This window comes from Coregonus clupeaformis, chromosome 4 (genome assembly GCF_020615455.1).
Source record: "Coregonus clupeaformis isolate EN_2021a chromosome 4, ASM2061545v1, whole genome shotgun sequence".
In the NCBI taxonomy this organism is placed as follows: domain Eukaryota; kingdom Metazoa; phylum Chordata; class Actinopteri; order Salmoniformes; family Salmonidae; genus Coregonus; species Coregonus clupeaformis.
Window position 1 is genome coordinate 888,230 of NC_059195.1, and position 19,367 is coordinate 907,596.

Genomic DNA, 19,367 nt, shown 5'->3' on the forward strand with positions numbered 1-19,367 from the left:
TTTGTTTGGTGAGAAAGCACTGTTTTTGCCCAGCAGGAACCCTCTCTTAGTTTTATGGGGTTTTAAATAACCATCTGCTGGTTCCCGGGGCTCTTTGATACCTCTGTTTACATTTTAGTCATTTAGCAGACGCTCTTATCCAGAGCGACTTACAGTTAGTGAGTGCATACATTAAAAAAAAATTTTTTTTTCATACTGGCCCCCCGTAAAGTAACAGAGGAAAGTGTTTCATTGAGATTGAAGGAGACATCTTTACTTGCCTTCATACTCCTCAGCTCTCTCGCCTTCTCTGCACCAGTGCACTCTGTAAGGCGACCATTTTCTTTCTAAGCCATATGTTCTAAGATGTGTGGCTGTTTGAAAATGAATATTAAGTGCTGAATACGAATCTACAAACGGAAACTAACCAATATTCAATGCTAGTTTCAACAGAAGCTACTGATATCTTTATTGAAATATTCTGAAGGAAAGTAGGCCAGGCCTAAGTATAATTTCTCATGTTTTTAAACTTGTGGGTACATAATAAATCACATTGTAAATCTATTCAGCCATCACTTGGAGTCATTACACTGTTTCCCAGAATTCTTACCCGTTTCCGTTTCCCAGATCCACTGCGTTTGCATGGGCAGCTTCTTCCTACCTAGAATTCCTCAGAAGTGACCCCTGACCACATTCTCAGTATTAATGCCGCGTTCACGTGCTAGTCGGAACTAGGAAACTGAAATTTCCGACTTGCTAACTGGTTGTAGTTATTATACACGTGCGCGGTCAACCAGTTAGCAAGACGGAAATGTAAGTTTCCTAGTTCCGACTAGCACATGAACACGGCAAATATCTAGCCAATAGTACAGTAATGTGATTGTTTTAATTCATAATGCAATTTCATCAGTGGAGGCTGCTGAGGGGAGGATTGCTCATAATAATGGCTGTAGTCCCCTGTAGCTCACTTGGTAGAGCATGGCGCTTGCAACGCCAGGGTTGTGGGTTCGTTTCCCACGGGGGGCCAGTATGAAAATGTATGCACTCACTAACTGTAAGTCGCTCTGGATAAGAGCGTCTGCTAAATGACTAAAATGTACATGTAATTGGAATGAAGTGAATGGAATGGCATCAAACACATGGAAACCATGTGTTTGATACATTCCACCCATTCCGCTCCAGCCTTTACCACAAGCCCATCCTCCCCAATTAAGGTGCCACCAACCTCCTGTGAATTTCATTCATTAAATAAATATATGTAATTCCTAAGCATGAATGTGAAAGTGTATCACATCTGAAGTGAAATATGGTGACTCCCCTGTCAGATTAATCTAGGACTACTTACAGCCAAAATGTATGAAATTCAAAGTAGTTTTTAAATGCATTTATTCAGGCTGTCATTACATCAATAAATAGACATACACAAGTTTCATGATAACATGGAAATGACATTGAACATAGACATTCACTAAGACGACACTTCAACTTCTTCGTTAAAAGTTTGAAATGATCTCAAAACTTAAAATGAGTCATCAGTCTAGAGATTTATGTTAAGGAAAAGCCAGACCTTCAAAAAATATTTTGTCAAAACTAAAATATATCTCTACGATTTGCAGATACGGTCAAGAATATTTGATGAAATATGTTAAATTATATACACTAGGGTCACATTCAAAAGCACAGATCCACAAAAACTGGACACAATGACATAAGTTACAATGATGAAAATACAGAATGAAAAACACACTGTACACATCCCAACCATGACTATATCTACACAGACTATACTTCTGAGACAAACAGGAAAGAGATATTCACACTATATAAACAGAGAACGCCAATCTGACCATCTCACAAACTGTGAATTTAATGCATTATTCAAAATGATTAAAATGATATTCAAGTTAAATGGTCATCATGATTCTTTTTGATCATGCATGTCTGCCTTGCTATACGTGAAATTAAAACTCAGTAAGGAGATGATATATATCTCCTTATCAAATCGTGGATCAAGAAAATGCAAACCCCAAAATCAGGTGTGTATACATGTCTGTACCTGAATACAAAAGCTAGGATGTCTGTGACTGCTATACTCCAGTGGTATAAAACCAATCCAGCGATGTATTGCAAATAGCCACAAAGTTTAGAAGGATTTTATATACATTAACATGCTTATGTGCTGAAAACACAACACAGTATCATACACTATGAAATAGATACTTGTACTGTATGGCACACTTCTTGTCAATGTCCCGTACCATTTAAGAACATCATAATCTTCCAAGTAAGGTGAATAAATACAGGAAAGAAGGCAGAATGTAAGGATGCTGTGACCTAACATTTTACATTACCTTTGTCCTATTAAACGTGATGTTTATAAAATGACTGAGTAAGGATTGTGAACATGCAGGGTAGTCTTGCCTGTGTTCCTGTAATAAATTGAGCAGAATCCCTCCAAACAAAGTATCTTTGCTCACACAGTGCTACATGTTCTAGTGTAATGGTACTGTCCATATGGGTGGCAGCTGAGCTGGAGGTGTACTTTGGCCTAGCCACTATGTTTTAATTTCCAAGGCTGGAATATTTTTATTGGGACCACTTAGTATGGACAATATGCCCTTTGTATAGACAGTGCTGCTATTTTATCTGGTGTTAGACGGGATAGAGTTTCTCCATAGAGACAGAGCTACAATGTGTACATAGAAACGGTTCATACAATGAGAGATTTGTTTTGATCTTGATGATAGCCCTATTGTTTTGTCAAATGTAAAGCTGTAATATGTGTTAGTTGTAAACAGTGTTCATATAGATGAATATTATCTGAATATGACTCAATGTATAGTTGCAGAGCAGAGTGTAAACAGCTAGGGTGCTCCCTATAAAACATCCCTCTCGGATATGCAAATCAAAATGCCAATGATTTCCCTACTCAATCACAATCTTTACCATCTGTAACTCCAGGTTTGTTCTCCTTGGACCAGACATCCATCCATATTAAGCCATTACATGCTGCCTGATGCATTTCCCCATTCTGTAAATGTCTACAGTGCAATATACTACAATACTGCTATTAGACCATTGCCTACAGTATAGCATGACTACAGTATATATGTGTGGCAAGTATTATCATACATCTTTGGGAGCAGCAGTGAATGCAGTAAGTCATCCTGTGTATGTAACCTACAACACCTGAACCTGATGTCTAAATCCACACATCTTCATGTGTCCTGATCCAGGGTCAGTGCTTACACCTCTGTCTAAATGGCGAGTGTGACAGGATGTGAGGTGTGTATGTATATCACAGTCATCTGGTCAGCGTACCTCATGCATATAAGACTACAGACAGCCCCAGGCAGGGTGAGTCCCACTCCCACTTCCTCCTTGTAAACCTGCAGTAGCCTAGGTGGAGCTGGGGAAGCGTGCAGTTCAGGTCCATTGCCTTTGGGCAGGGCAGGAGATCGGGGGTTGTGTGTGTGTGTGGGGCCAGGTGTGTGTGTTCATGTATACCCCCCTCTCCACAGCCCTGTTAACCCCTTGTCTCCTCCAGTCAGACATCATCAGGCAGTTCCAGGTGGTTCCTGCGGTTGCGGCTCTTCCTGCGGTCTAGCAGGGGCTTGAGCTTGGCCATGTCTCCCCGGAGAGGAGGCCCTCCCCTCGGCCCCTGCTGCTGGGCCCCCTGCAGGCTCTGGAGCTGCTTCCTCTCCTTACAGTACTGCTGTATGGCCAGGCTCTCTGCAGGGCTGAAAGCTGAGAGCAGAGCCTTGGGGTGCAGGGTGCTGGCCCAGGCCCAGGGAGACTGCTGCTTGTCCATCAGCACCGACACCATGGCCTCACTCAGGACACGCAGGCGGATCTTGGCCACGGTGCGCTTGAAGGTGTTCTCCGTGGCCAGGCAGTAGTACAGGCCCTGGTCGGACAGCTGGACGGAGCGGATGAGCAGGCCATGGTCAGTGGTGACCAAACGGTCACCCAGCTTCACCTGGAAGGGGGAAAGAGAGGTGTCAGCAGCATGGTCTTAAATTACCTATATCATAACACATTATACCACACCATGATCTATAGTCAAGTAAATCGAGCCAAGACAAATCGACTTAAAGTGGCACTCCAGTCTCCTTTTCACCTAATTGAACACTGGATTTACTGTATGTGAACTTTCATGTGCCTTCATAACAAAGTTGTATGCCATCTGTAAATACGAATAAAAAAAAGTAATAATTACAAGCCTAGTTGGTTTAGCCATGGAAAAAGACAGCAACCTTCCCGCTAGCCATGATTGGCAGAGATAATGAGTGGGCTGGACATGCCGAGAGATGAGTTCGGATTGGTCTACCATGTAACAGCTTCTGTCTATAATATGAGCTGGTCAGTTTGTGTACAGTGAGGGAAAAAAGTATTTGATCCCCTGCTGATTTTGTACGTTTGCCCACTGACAAAGAAATTATCAGTCTATCATTTTAATGGTAGGTTTATTTGAACAGTGAAAGACAGAATAACAACAAAAAAATCCAGAAAAACGCATGTCAAAAATGTTATAAATTGATTAGCATTTTAATGAGGGAAATAAGTATTTGACCCCCTCTCAATCAGAAAGATTTCTGGCTCCCAGGTGTCTTTTATACAGGTAACGAGCTGAGATTAGGAGCACACCTTTAAAGGGAGTGCTCCTAATCTCAGTTTGTTACCTGTATAAAAGACACCTGTCCACAGAAGCAATCAATCAATCAGATTCCAAACTCTCCACCATGGCCAAGACCAAAGAGCTCTCCAAGGATGTCAGGGACAAGATTGCAGACCTACACAAGGCTGGAATGGGCTACAAGACCATCGCCAAGCAGCTTGGTGAGAAGGTGACAACAGTTGGTGTGATTATTCGCAAATGGAAGAAACACAAAAGACCTGTCAATCTCCCTCGGCCTGGGGCTCCATGCAAGATCTCACCTCGTGGAGTTGCAATGATCATGAGAACGGTGAGGAATCAGCCCAGAACTACACGGGAGGATCTTGTCAATGATCTCAAGGCAGCTGGGACCATAGTCACCAAGAAAACAATTGGTAACGCACTACGCCGTGAAGGACTGAAATCCTGCAGCGCCCGCAAGGTCCCCCTGCTCAAGACAGCACAAAAAACAGGGCCGTCTGAAGTTTGCCAATGAACATCTGAATGATTCAGAGGAGAACTGGGTGAAAGTGTTGTGGTCAGATGAGACCAAAATCGAGCTCTTTGGCATCAACTCAACTCGCCGTGTTTGTAGGAGAAGGAATGCTGCCCCACCGTCAAACATGGAGGTGGAAACATTATGCTTTGGGGGTGTTTTTCTGCTAAGGGGACAGGACAACTTCACCGCATCAAAGGGACGATGGACGGGGCCATGTACCGTCAAATTTTGGGTGAGAACCTCCATCCTACAGCCAGGGCATTGAAAATGGGTCGTGGATGGGTATTCCAGCATGACAATGACCCAAAACACACGGCCAAGGCAACAAAGGAGTGGCTCAAGAAGAAGCACATTAAGGTCCTGGAGTGGCCTTGCCAGTCTCCAGACCTTAATCCCATAGAACATCTGTGGAGGGAGCTGAAGGTTTGAGTTGCCAAACGTCAGCCTCGAAACCTTAATGACTTGGAGAAGATCTGCAAAGAGGAGTGGAACAAAATCCCTCCTGAGATGTGTGCAAACCTGGTGGCCAACTACAAGAAACTGCTGACCTCTGTGATTGCCAACAAGGGTTTTGCCACCAAGTACTAAGTCATGTTCTGCAGAGGGGTGAAATACTTATTTCCCTCATTAAAATGCAAATCAATTTATAACATTTTTGACATGCGTTTTTCGGGATTTTTTTGTTGTTATTCTGTCTCTCACTGTTCAAATAAACCTACCATTAAAATTATAGACTGATCATGTCTTTGTCAGTGGGCAAACGTACAAAATCAGTAGGGGATCAAATACTTTTTTCCCTCACTGTTGGTAATCCTTTCTAAAGTGGCTTTTTTACATTTTAGTCATTTAGCAGACACTCTTATCCAGAGCGACTTACAGTTAGTGAGTGCATACATTTTCATACTGGCCCCCCATGGGAAACGAACGCACAAACCTGGCGTTGCAAGCGCCATGCTCTACCAACTGAGCTACAGGGGACTTTTTGAAAGATATCACGTAGTAGAACTGCATAAGTGTTGCTCTCCACTTTCTGGAGGACCGAGTTTTGAAAATCAGTGGAATTAGAGTATGATAGCTAAGGAGATGGAGAAAATTGTGGCGTTTGATTGCAAATATGCAGACGGAGTCGAAAAGAGAACACAGAAAGCTCCGGAAGTTAAAGTGTACTGTTAGCTAGCTAGCTAAAGTTAGCTGGCTAGCTAGCTAATGTTACATGTATGATCTGTGTAGTAATATTATTCGTATCTCAGAGCCATTTGCATTACTAGTTATAGCCTAATGTTAGCTAGCTAACATTGAACCTGGTTGGTTAGCTACCTGCAGATTAATGCAGGGTAGTAATGTTATGAGTTGGGATAATGGTTAATTGTTTAGCTAGCTAGCTACATGTCTAAACAAGACTCCACTATGCAAGTAACTATTTCCATAGAATGTTTATGATGTCACTGCGACACCTGTCGATAGATGTAGCTGGTGAATTCGCTCTGGCTATCTACTCTGATTTCAGAGCACTCTCGTCTGAGTGTGCCAGAGCGCAGAATAACTGACAAATTTACGAACACTCAACACCCGTTGAATATGGCCGGTGTCAGTAAACGTTGCAGTCACCAACACTCCGGATAACATAAAGACAGCCTAACCAGCTCTGCTAGGGTGAGTAAAATGGTCAGAGTGAGCTGTTCTCTCATTTGTGTCTGGAAGTAGCTAGCAAGCTAGCCAACGCTAGCCAGTTAGCTTGGGTGCTTGACTGCTGTTGTTAGGTCAGAACGCTCGGATCAACCCTACTTTTCGGCCAGAGTGTCCAGTGTGCGCTCCAAGAGGGAAACGCTCAGAATTTACAAACGGCCAATCTGACAACGCTCTGAAATTACGAACGCCCAGAGCACACTCTGGCAGATTACATTTACGAAGACACCCGTAGTATAAACCAGCCTTTATTCTTGAAATCTTGGTTGTTTAGTACATAGCCTCACATGTGAATCCTTCAAGAGATGGGTGGGTCGAAAGTTTAAAAGGGTGTGAACGATGCTGAATGGGTGTAGACAAAGAAGAGCTTTCCAGTAGATACCAAAACATTCAAGGGCCATTTTCTCAAAAGTGAGGTTACAAGTTTATCAACTTTCAAAGCAGAATTACTTTCCCATTGTTCCTCAACTGTAGTGTTTTATCCAATGTAAAAAACACAATTTAAAATTTTGCTACATAAGACCGAATCAAGCCGGTCGGTCACATTTTTTTTTACCCTTTAATGTGTCCTTTACTGTATGTATACTGGGGATATCGCTTTTCAATAGTAAAAGGTCAAAAATTGCTGGAGGACGTCTTTAAACAGTTCACCTGGAATACTCATTCTCATAGAATCTCTGATATAAATATTATGCATGAGCTATAAACAACTGTCAAATCTGTAAAATATGTTAATCTTTATCAAAGAGCAGGTGCTCTCTTTGCGCAGCCCCATATAATTTGTAATGGCCTGATTGGGAGCAGTAACAGTTTTAGAGGGTGTCAGTTATTTGTGAAATGTTTCCCCTGTTGAGAATGGACTCATTAATTAGGTCCCATATCATATCTGATCTACAGTATATCACTACTCATTATCTTGTTACACCGCCAATAAAACACTTTGCAATGTCATCCCGAGGCGTGACATGTTAGTGGTCTGATGCTATTTCAAACACGTCATCACAGTCGAATGATTGTGTTGAATGCCTTGATATACAGTACCAGTCAAAAGTTGACACACCTACTCATTCCAGGGTTTTTCTTTATTTTTACTATTTTCTACATTGTAGAATAATAGCGAAGACATCAAAACTATGAAATAACACATATGGACTCATGTAGTAACCAAAAAAGTGTTAAACAAATATATTTGAGATTCTTCAAAGTAGCCACCCTTTGCCTTGAAGACAGCTATGCACACTCTTGGCATTATCTCAACCAGCTTCACCTGGAATGCTTTTCCAACAGTCTTGAAGGAGTTCCCACATATGCTGAGCACTTGTTGGCTGCTTTTCCTTCACTCTGCGATCAGACTCATCCCAAACCATCTCAATTGGGTTGAGGACGGGGGATTGTGGAGGCCAGGTCATCTGATGCAGCACTCCATCACTCTCCTTCTTAGTAAAATAGCCCTTACACAGCCTGGATCATTGTCCTGTTGAAAAACAAATGATAGTCCCACTAAGCCCAAACCAGATGGGATGGCGTATCGCTGCAAAATGCTGTGGTAGCCATGCTGGTTAAGTGTGCCTTGAATTGTAAATAAATCATAGACAGTGTCACCAGCAAAGCACCCCCACACCATAACACCTCCTCCTTCATGCTTTACGGTGGGAACTATACATGCGGAGATCATCTGTTCACCCACATCGCGTCTCACAAAGAAACAGCGGTTGGAACCAAAAATCTCCAATTTGGACTCCAGACCAAAGGACAAATATCCACTGGTCTAATGTCCATTGCTCATGTTTCTTGGCCCAAGGAAGTCTCTTTAGTAGTGGTTTCTTTGTAGCAATTCGACCATGAAGGCCTGATTCACACAGTCTCCTCTGAACAGTTGATGTTGAGAAGTGTCTGTTACTTCAACTCTGTGAAGCATTTATTTGGGCTACAATTTCTGAGGTAACTCTGGGTCAATCTGTGGCGGTCCTCATGAGAGCCAGTTTCATCATAGCGCTTGATGGTTTTGGTGACTGTACTTGTAGAAACTTCTTAAAAGTTCTTGAAATGTTCTGGATTGACTGACCTTCATGTCTTACAGTAATGATGGACTGTCGTTTCTCTTTGCTTATTTGAGATGTTCTTGCCATAATATGGACTTGGTCTTTTACCAAATAGGGCTATCTTCTGTATACCCCCCCCCACCCCACCCTGTCACAACACAACTGATTGGCTCAAACACATTAAGAAGGAAAGAAATTCCACAAATTAACTTAAGGCACACCTGTTAATTCAAATAAAATAAAATTTGTCACATACACGTGTTTAGCAGATGTTATTGCGGGTGTAGCGAAATGCTTGTGCTTCTAGCTCCGACAGTGCAATTGAAATACATTCCAGGTGACTACCTCATGAAGCTGGTTGAAAGAATGCCAAGAGTGTGCCAAGCTTTCATCAAGGCAAAGGGTGGCTATTTGAAGAATCTCAAATATAAAATATATTTTGATTTGTTTAAGACTTTTCTGTTTACTACATGATTCCATATGTGTTATTTCATAGTTTTGATGTCTTCACTATTATTCTACAATGTAAAAAATAGTAAAAAATAAAGTAAAACCATTGAATGAGTAGGTGTGTCCAAATGTTTGACTGGTAGTGTAGATCCAACTAGATCAAGGCATTCGACACAATAATTTGATTGTGATGATGTGTTTGATATCGTAATAGTCCACCAACAGCCTTTGGACTCAGTCTGTCCCGTGTGTTACTGACTGAGGAAAAAGGATGCCTCGGAATTGAACCAATTGAGCCAGCTCTGATGTTGAACACATAGAATGAATCATTCGATTTCTATGGTTCAACCCAGCTTCTCAATTAACTTTGACTCTGGAAGTTGTCTGACCTCTTTCCTTCTGTCATTGTCTCTGTGGATGAGCCAGCGGACGGAGGCCTGGGGGGACTTAGGAAGACACTCTAGGAAGGTGGTGTTGTTCTTCACCCCATATTGGGTAATCTCCACCGCGTTCCTGTACGCTGAAACAAGGGCAGTTCACACACACACACATCAATTCGCTGACAGACATAAACCACACAGCTGGATGATGTACGTCCCAAGACTTTCAACAGTCAGGGTCAAAAGTTGACCTGAGGGTTAGGGACACCTGCAGTACAACCAAACCCTCCCAGTCACTAGGAGGAGAATCCTAACTTAACTTTTCACTTAGTCTCCCATTGACTTCAATGTATGACGAAGTGAACATTTCACTCAAGTTAAGATTATCCCCCAAGCATGCTTGTTTGTCAGATTGTATTCCGACTGAGATGCACTTCATATCTGTATTGTAGAACAAGCTTGGTTGACCTGGTCTTTAACTGTCAGCATTGTCATCTGATGTTTATGTCCCAGCCAATGAGCTCATCCCCATGCTGGATGGATGACAGGGTATAGACTAATTAGCACCAATGACCATATGGTTTAGTCCCATGACACATGTTCATTTACACAGACTTATACTGGAATGTAGCACTCTGGGGACCGTAGCTCCTCCCCTTGTTAGACTGCTTGCCGACAGCTGACTGTGTGAATCATCTCTGTACAGTCTGTTTACACACACACACACACACACGGGGACTATACAGTAAAACACTATGCACCGGCTGCTGAACCATGAGAGGAACTCAAATTACCCATAAACCAACAGAATCTATGACCCTTTTAGAGTAAAATGAGTACAGCTGGTATAGACTAGCCACAGAGCAAATGAGTCAGCACACCAATGCCCTCTGTTGGCCAATTCAACAGAGCTGTGGGCTTCTCAGGCATTTGGTGCACGTTGGCTGGATGTTGTCATACCTTTCAGGTTGAATCCTCTGCACTGAGTTAGTGGGTTGCCATGGATGATGTCCTGTCTTCTGCTCCTTCTGTATAGAAACCATAAATAAATATTTCCAATGCCACAATACAGTACCCTATATATGTTATGTACAGTGAAGTGGCCTAACCGTTGAATCCTGCCAAATATATTGTATATCTAGTTTCAGTGCCTACATAAACTAGTTGGAGAATACATACATTTCACAAAGCCCAGTAGCTTTGAAACCCTGTTATTCCAACCCTCCAGCCCATTATGAAAATCTCTAAAATCCCATAATATCAACAGTTAGGAAGGACCACTTTGAGCCAGACACAGCGGTGTGAGGAACATTTGACAGTATTATTCCACTGTATGGTTCAGTCATCTCCCATCCAACATCTACAGGGAGAGAGAGTTCAACAGCAGGCACATTTCTAGCAGATTTTCTGAGGAGTAAGGGGGCAGAGCCTCTGTTCCCTAACCAAGCTAAACTTGAACTGCGGTTGACTGTAATGGCAGCTGAGCAGCCGGCGAGGAGGGAAACCAGAGGGGGGACTGTTCAAAGTAGAAAGGTATCACTCACTGTGCTACGGCTGTGTTATGGCTATGGTTGGATCAATTCAAGAATACATGGTGTATACACAGTCATTTGGGATGTCCTTTGGGTGGTGGACCATTATTTATACACACAGGAAACTGTTGAGCGTGAAAACCCCAGCTGTGTTGCAGTTCTTGACACAAACCGGTGCGCCTGGCACCTACTATCCCACCCGTTCAAAGGCACTTACATCTTTTGTCTTGCCCATTCACCCTCTGAATGGCACACATACACAATCCATATCTCAATTGTCTCAAGGCATAAAAATCCTTCTTTAACCCATCTCCTCCCTCTCATCTACACTGATTGAAGTGGATTTAACAAGTGACATCAATAAGGGATCATAGCTTTTACCTGGATTCACCAGGTCAGTCTGTCATGGAAAGAGTATGTTTTGAATACATTTTACATTTTTAGTCATTTAGTAGACGCTCCTATCCAGAGCGACTTACAGTTAGTGAGTGCATACATTATTCTTGTTTTTTTGTTTTTTTTCATACTGGCCCCCCGTGGGAATATACGCAGTGTATAATATGATTACAACCTGCAGATACATTGTATAACCAGCCTAATACACTGCCTTATACCAGTGGAATAACCTAGCTATGTAATTACAGTAACAGGCTAGGACGTGCATGCAGTATGCATATCTTTAGCTCAAACCTTTTGGTATTTTTGGGAAAACCAAACAACTAAGAGCTGTATAATTACTTGTACTTATTCCCCACTAATTCCCCATGAATAACACCTAAACTATGTGAAGTGTTGCCCTATACTGCACCCCTTAACATCCTGGGTCCTCAGCACCAATGTTTTATGGTTAAAATAAGACTGCACTGCACCATAGAATGGAATAACACTGTAAAATGTTAATTGTGCCACTTGGTTTGCTTTAAAGTGCTCCTTTCTCACAGCTGGTATTGTACTGTTGATGTTGACCCAAACCAGGGTCTGTAGTACCGTACCTCTTGCCGGTGGGGTAGAAGCGGGAGCAGCTCAGGCCATCCCAAGCACAGTAGGGGTCTCTGGCCAGGCAGCAGTCGGCGCAGGCTGAGCCGTAGGCATGGCAACGGTGCAGAGACACTTGGGACATGCCATGCTCGGAGCTTACGTACAGCTGTTGCTGCAAGGCAAAACAGTTCAAATGTCAACCACACTGTTTGTTTTAATAAGTGGACGAGTGACTTAATTAAGTTAAGCTCACGGACAATTATGGCTTATTAGTTGGCTTTCCGACTGAGTCACAATTTTAATGCAGAAAATAAACTATTGCACTAGGCAATAGCAATGAGCTAATCAGAAACATTTTGAAACAATATTGATATGCATTAAGCACTGCATATACTTACTTTTTTGGAAGATATTCTCAAGTTTGTCACTGGAGCTTGGTTCTGGAAAAGAGAGAAAGATGGCAAAATGTCAACAATCTTATGTAACAAATGCTGTGACCTTATGTCATAAATGTAATGGACTATATAGCGTTCTTATCTTATCATATTACATAAGACTGTAGGTGTGTTTGAGCTAGTTCTTGTTGCACACCGTAAATCTTAGGCAATTCCTTTTTGGTCCTTTACATTCTGTGGAGGGATCTTTTTATCAACACTCTCACATCTCACACTCCGGTCATCTAACATCCTATTGAATACCACACAATCTTCCACTGCGCAGCACTAGTAGGAACACTATGCGAGATCTCTATGACACATCAAACCACACTAGTGGGAGACTGGGAGACCGATGTAGTCCAGGTGCAGAGAGAGATTAAAGCTTGGTTGGGCCTTGATCACACGGATGACTTGCTTTGTTTATCAGGCTAAGATAAAACAGCGCGTGTGAGAGTTGGTATGGGTGACTGGCATTGCCCTCTACTGTCCATATGCTTCCCATTAGTCTTGTGTGGTGGTCTAGTGCCCGGGTCATCACTCTCCTGAATGCCCCTTCCTTAGGAGTACAGTCTGCAACCCTTTCTGAAGAAGCCAAGAGCCCCTAGTCTGTCTGCCTTTGATGTCTGTCTGTCTGTGAGTGAGTGAGTGAGTGAGTGTGAGAGTGTGAGAGTGAGAGAGTGAGAGAGTGAGAGAGTGAGAGAGTGAGAGAGTGAGAGAGTGAGAGAGTGAGAGAGTGAGAGAGTGAGAGAGTGAGAGAGAGAGAGAGAGAGAGAGAGAGTTCAAACCTTAAACACTTCCAGCTCCTCTAGTATCAGATCCTGGTCCAGGGAGCGGTTTGTGGGGAGAGCGATGACCTTTTGCACTGTCCCTTTGTCTGAGGGGACACGGGTCACACACACACAGACAGATTTTGATTAGATTTACTAGGATCCCCATTAGCCGATGCCAATGTTGACAGCTAGTCTTACTGGGGTCCGACACATAACGAAAAATACATTACAGACAAAATACTTTACAATTGACATACATTTAAAAACATGTAATTTAGTATGTGTGTGCATCTATCAGTTCCATATACATGTCAGAGAATGGAGACAGTCATTAGACAACCAGTTCACAGGCACTGACCCCTACACACACCAACCTCACCACAGACCCAAATTAGAGTGGCTAGTGAAATTAGAATGAAAAAGTAAATGAACACAGCTCTGGCTCTTTATTCTCCTCGCACATATTTGGGTTTGAATGAAACATGACTGCTGTGACCGGCATCCACAGTAAAGTCAGTTGTGGGTGTGTGAGCTTTAGAACCCACAGAGAGGAGAACAGACAGAGGCCATGGAAAGGGGAGGAACTCTGTTTGTCCAGGAGTTAGCTAGCGAGCAGAGGGAGGAGAGTTACAGCAAGATCTCCTGGAAATCCCTGATAAAAAACTCTCCACATCCCTGAAACAAAGACCCCGCCTCTCCGCCCTGCAGTCTGATATTACTGGCATGTCTTCAGGAATCCTGGAGGACTGGGAGGCTGATAAACATAAACAGCTGTGTGAGAGAAAGGAGAGAGGCTCCCTGGGATGCAGGACTTACAGCCAGATCCACACTCAGACCTGTACTATTCCTCTTCTACCTCTACCTCCACCCAGTGGGCTGCATCTCCCTCCTGGACGTCTATTTGTCTCTGTTGCAGCTCGTTACAGTGTAGTCTATTGTTCTATTCACTGAAGAGCGAGACAGACTACTTATCTTGTATCTCAGCACGACCAGAGTTCATATCCCCTCTATAATCATTTGCTTATGCAACGCCTGCGTTATGGCACGAGAGAGCAGAGATGGATCATTGCAATATAGAATATAATGGAATTAAGTGGTTTATGGATAATGAGGGCATTGTGGTAGCGCCACACCCTGGTGACAGAGAGAACAGGCTGTTTAGGCTGTCATGTTGAGGGCTGGAGGTCTATTAGCATCTGTAGCACACATGGATGCTCCATCATTGACGATGTCACGCTCTATACTTAGCATCCCACTCATGTAACCCACCGCATTAGTCAGACCTCTTTAAAGCGTATCTCTGATGGTTGTTGAACACAAGTGGCGAGACGAGGAATATGAGAATGTTAGTCTGAAGGAGAGATCCTGAACAGGCATCCTGAACAGCTACTTAGGTGCTGATGTAGGCGACGTACAGGCTTGACCCTGTGCTGCTCCCAGCCTGTGGTGTGTGTATGTTGTATGGTGGGACTGGTTGCTAGTTGTCTCTAATGGAACAATAAATATGTATTATTGAGTACAAACCTGTGCCCAGGAAGAGGACCTGGTAGTGCCCGTCTGCGGCGGTCACCTGGTCCACAGCGATGGAGGTGTACTTGTAGTCAGCATGCGTTCTGACCACCAGGGGCCTCCTACCCACGGGGTAGATAGGATTGAACATGACCGGGTGGTTCCTGACAAACGTCACCACGTCGTCAGGGAACTCCTTGGTGCTCTGAATGTAAGGGGTGAAGGCTCCACCTGGACACTGGAGGGAGCGAGGGAGGCAAAGGGAGAAGGAGAGAAGAAGAGAGAGAGATTTGTTATAAAGGTGAATAAATCCCTACCACTCAGCTCTGTGACAAAGGTACATAAAGGAAAAGCCAACCCCTGACCCTGAACTCTGCTGACACTGTCCTCATCCTCATTGCATAATGTTTCTCTGACCTCATTTCCTCCACTGATAGACACAGTACAGTCGTGGTCAAAAGTTTTGAGAATGACCCAAATATTAATTTTCACAGTCTACTGCCTCAGTTTTTATGATGGCAATTTGCATATACTCCAGAATGTTATGAAGAGTGATCAGATGAATTGCAATTAATTGCAAAGTCCCTCTTTTCCATGAAAATGAACTTAATCCCCCCAAAACATTTCCACTGCATTTCAGCCCTGCCACAAAACGACCAGCTGACATCATGTCAGTGATTCTCTCGTTAACACAGGTGAGAGTGTTGATGAGGACAAGGCTGGAGATCACTCTGTCATGCTGATTGAGTTAGAATAACAGACTGGAAGCTTTAAAAGGAGGGTGGTGCTTGAAATCATTGTTCTTCCTCTGTTAACCATGGTTACCTGCAAGGAAACACGTGCCGTCATCATTGCTTTGCACAAAAAGGGCTTCACAGGCAAGGATATTGCTGCTAGTAAGATTACACCTAAATCAACAATTTATCGGATCATCAAGAACTTCAAGGAGAGAGGTTCAATTGTTGTGAAGAAGGCTTCAGGGCGCCCAAGAAAGTCCAGCAAGCGCCAGGACCGTCTCATAAAGTTGATTCAGCTGCGGGATCGGGGCACCACCAGTGCAGAGCTTGCTCAGGAATGGCAGCAGGCAGGTGTGAGTGCATCTGCACACACAGTGAGGCAAATAATTTTGGAGGATGGCCTGGTGTCAAGAAGGGCAGCAAGGAAGCCACTTCTCTCCATGAAAAACATCAGGGACAGACTGATATTCTGCAAAAGGTACAGGGATTGGACTGCTGAGGACTGGGGTAAAGTCGTTTTCTCTGATGAATCCCCTTTCCGATTGTTTGGGGCATTCGGAAAAAAGCTTGTCCGGAGAAGACAAGGTGAGCGCTACCATCAGTCCTGTGTCATGCCAACAGTAAAGCATCCTGAGACCATTCATGTGTGGGGTTGCTTTTCAGCCAAGGGAGTGGGCTCACTCACAATTCAGCCTAAGAACACAGCCATGAATAAAGAATGGTACCAACACATCCTCCGAGAGCAACTTCTCCCAACCATCTAAGAACAGTTTGGTGACGAACAATGCCTTTTCCAGCATGATGGAGCACCTTGCTATTAGGCAAAAGTGATAACTAAGTGGCTCGGGGAACAAAACATTTACATTTTGGGTCCATGGCCAGGAAACTCCCCAGACCTTAATCCCATTGAGAACTTGTGGTCAATCCTCAAGAGGCGGGTGGACAAACAACATTCTGACAAACTCCAAGCATTGATTATGCAAGAATGGGCTACCATCAGTCAGGATGTGGCCCAGAAGTTAATTGACAGCATGCCAGGGCGGATTGCAGAGGTCTTGAAAAAGAACGGTCAACACTGCAAATATTGACTCTTTGCATAAACTTAATGTAATTGTCAATAAAAGCCTTTGACACTTATGGAATGCTTGTAATTATACTTCAGTATACCATAGTAAAAATATCTAAAAACACTGAAGCAGCAAACTGTGTGAAGACCAATACTTGTAGATACGGGAGAACAACAAGGAACTGTACATTGCATTGGAGAAATTGTCTTATTTTGATTTCAACATGGATATTAGACCCTAAACTCACTGTTCCAGGCCGGGGGTAGGGGATCCGTCCCTGGTACGCCACCCACTGAAAGTTTGGCCCATCCCTGTGAGCGAACGGCCCGTTGAAGACTGTCAAGATGTCTGCCATGTTGTAGACACACACGGCCGAGCCCTTGAACACCGAGCTGTGGGAAACGACACACATACATTCCGGCGGTCAGTGTGATGTGGAGAACTGACATCCAGGAAGCCCCCAGACCCACCCAGTTAAAACATCAGTCCTTTAAACATTTACATTTACATTTTAGTCATTTAGCAGACACTCTTATCCAGAGCGACTTACAGTTAGTGAGTGCATACATCATTTTTTATACTGGCCCCCCGTGGGAATCGAACCCACAACCCTGGCGTTGCAAACGCCATGCTCTACCAACTGAGCTACATCCCTGCCGGTCATTCCCTCCCCTACCCTGGACGATGCTGGGCCAATTGTGCGCCGCCCCATGGGTCTCCCGGTCGCGGCCGGCTACGACAGAGCCTGGATTCGAACCAGGATCTCTAGTGGCACAGCTAGCACTGCTCTTCATAGGATATCCAAGCCATCCAATCCGGGTGAAGCTTATTGCCACCTTACTCTGCCCTACCCCAACTTGCCCCTCTTCCCCCATTCTTGCTCCATTCCCAGAAGGATATGAGGATATGATGTGGTTTGGACCGGACCTAAAAACCACATGACCATCAGTAATACAGAGAGAGCCTTTGTACAGCGAGGGAAACAGAGGAGAAGGCCTGAAGGAGCTGATAGGAATGACAACGTTGCATGGAGACTACAGACTGTTTGTGTTGGCTATAGAGAGAATATGAATCCCAAATGGCACCCCTACTGCCTATATAGTGCACTACTTTAGACCAGAGCCCTATGGGCCGGCTCAAACGATGTGCACTATAAAGGCAATGCGATGCCATTTGAGATGCAGCCTGAGAGTCAAGCTAATCTACTCTTGATCTGCTCCTTGGGATACAAGTGTTTCCTTGGGTTACAAGTGTTTCCTTGGGTTACAAGTGTTTCCTTGGGTTACAAGTGTTTCCTTGGGTTACAAGTGGATCATGGGGATTTATGGAAGGGTTACGGTACATGGTTACAATAGCCAGAAGGTTGAGTAACCCTGATCTAGATGCTGCCCAATTAGCCTTGATGATTGAAGAAACCAGGATTGTATTCATTAGTGCACACCGTAGAACAACATTTCGTAATGTAAAAAATAAAAAGTATGTCTTATTGATAGTTCCCTTCCTGTTTCTGCACGTTTGCTTCCGTTTAGTTACTAGTGGATACAACCCAGTGAGTACACGGTAACAGGCACGTGTAGCCATCCTGCAAAAGCCCTTGAGGATAAATAAAGTTGACTGAAGTTAATTGAACACAGTGTCTGGGTTACCACATACAGTAATAGTAGACCTTAGCAACCAACAGGGTACTACATGGTGATACGCATGCATAATGAACTTGCTGTCAACATTGTGGAAGGAAACAGAGCTCACTAACTGTATTGCTAGTACATCAGGAAATGTAATGCGAACGGTATGGTAAAGTTAAGTCAATGAGCCAAATACTGTAGTACCAGAGGAGGCTGGTGGGAGGAGCTATAGGAGGACGGGGTCATTGTAATGGCTGGAATGGAATAAATGGAACAGTATCAAACGCATCAAACATATGCGGCAGGTAGCTTAGTGGTTAAGAGCGTTGTGCCAGTAACCGAAAGGTCGCTGGTTCTAATCCCCGAGTCGACTAGGTGAAAAATCTGTCGATGTGCCCTTGAGCAAGGCACTTAAACCTAATTGCTCCTGTAAATCGCTCTGGATAAGAGCATCTGCTAAATGACTAAAATGTAAATGGAAATAAATATGGAAACCACATGTATGACTCCGTTCCATTTATTCCATTTCAGCCATTACAATGAGCCCATCCTCCTATAGCTCCTCCCACCAGCCACATCTGGTGCTATATGCAGATCACTAGAGTATGCTACAATAAGGTGATACTGGAGGTCTCTATCCAGGAGCTACTGTCATGTCTGTGATATCCGGTGCTGCCATGCCAGTCAGCATAGTCACTAATGCTTGAGCAATATTACCGTTGGCCTCACCTTGTGGACGTGAAGACGCCGAACACCAGGAGGCTCTTGGGGTGATCGGTTTCCAGCAAAAACACACTCTCTGGAAGGGAAAACACAACGTTGTGTTATGTAGTCAACGTTAATCATGCACCTTATCGTTTAATATTTCCGGAATGGATGAGTCTGAAGTGGAGAGGAATTTAATGAATGTCCGTGTTGATAGACCTCCATAGACTCACAGAAGACTAAAATAATACTAAGGGATGAATTGGGTCACTATTTATTTGGATATTTTGGATTATCATACTATCAACAAACTA

At 43.6% G+C, this 19,367-nt stretch overlaps 1 protein-coding gene across 3 annotated transcripts in view; it reads right to left on the reverse strand.

Moving 5' to 3' along the window:
* Nucleotides 1-1,348: 1,348 nt before the first annotated feature.
* LOC121549059 (semaphorin-3C-like) overlaps nt 1,349-19,367 on the reverse strand; it is a 50,718-nt gene continuing 32,699 nt past the window's right edge. For all 3 annotated transcript variants that reach the window (XM_041860876.2, XM_041860885.2, XM_041860892.2), the window contains exons 10-18: nt 19,078-19,147; nt 16,971-17,115; nt 14,935-15,157; nt 13,426-13,514; nt 12,602-12,643; nt 12,218-12,375; nt 10,654-10,721; nt 9,703-9,833; nt 1,349-3,958 (exon numbers count right to left, since the gene is read on the reverse strand). In XM_041860876.2, coding sequence (XP_041716810.1) covers nt 3,527-3,958; nt 9,703-9,833; nt 10,654-10,721; nt 12,218-12,375; nt 12,602-12,643; nt 13,426-13,514; nt 14,935-15,157; nt 16,971-17,115; nt 19,078-19,147 — 1,358 coding nt within the window. In that variant the 3' untranslated portion in view covers nt 1,349-3,526. The remainder of the gene's footprint in view (nt 3,959-9,702; nt 9,834-10,653; nt 10,722-12,217; nt 12,376-12,601; nt 12,644-13,425; nt 13,515-14,934; nt 15,158-16,970; nt 17,116-19,077; nt 19,148-19,367) is intronic.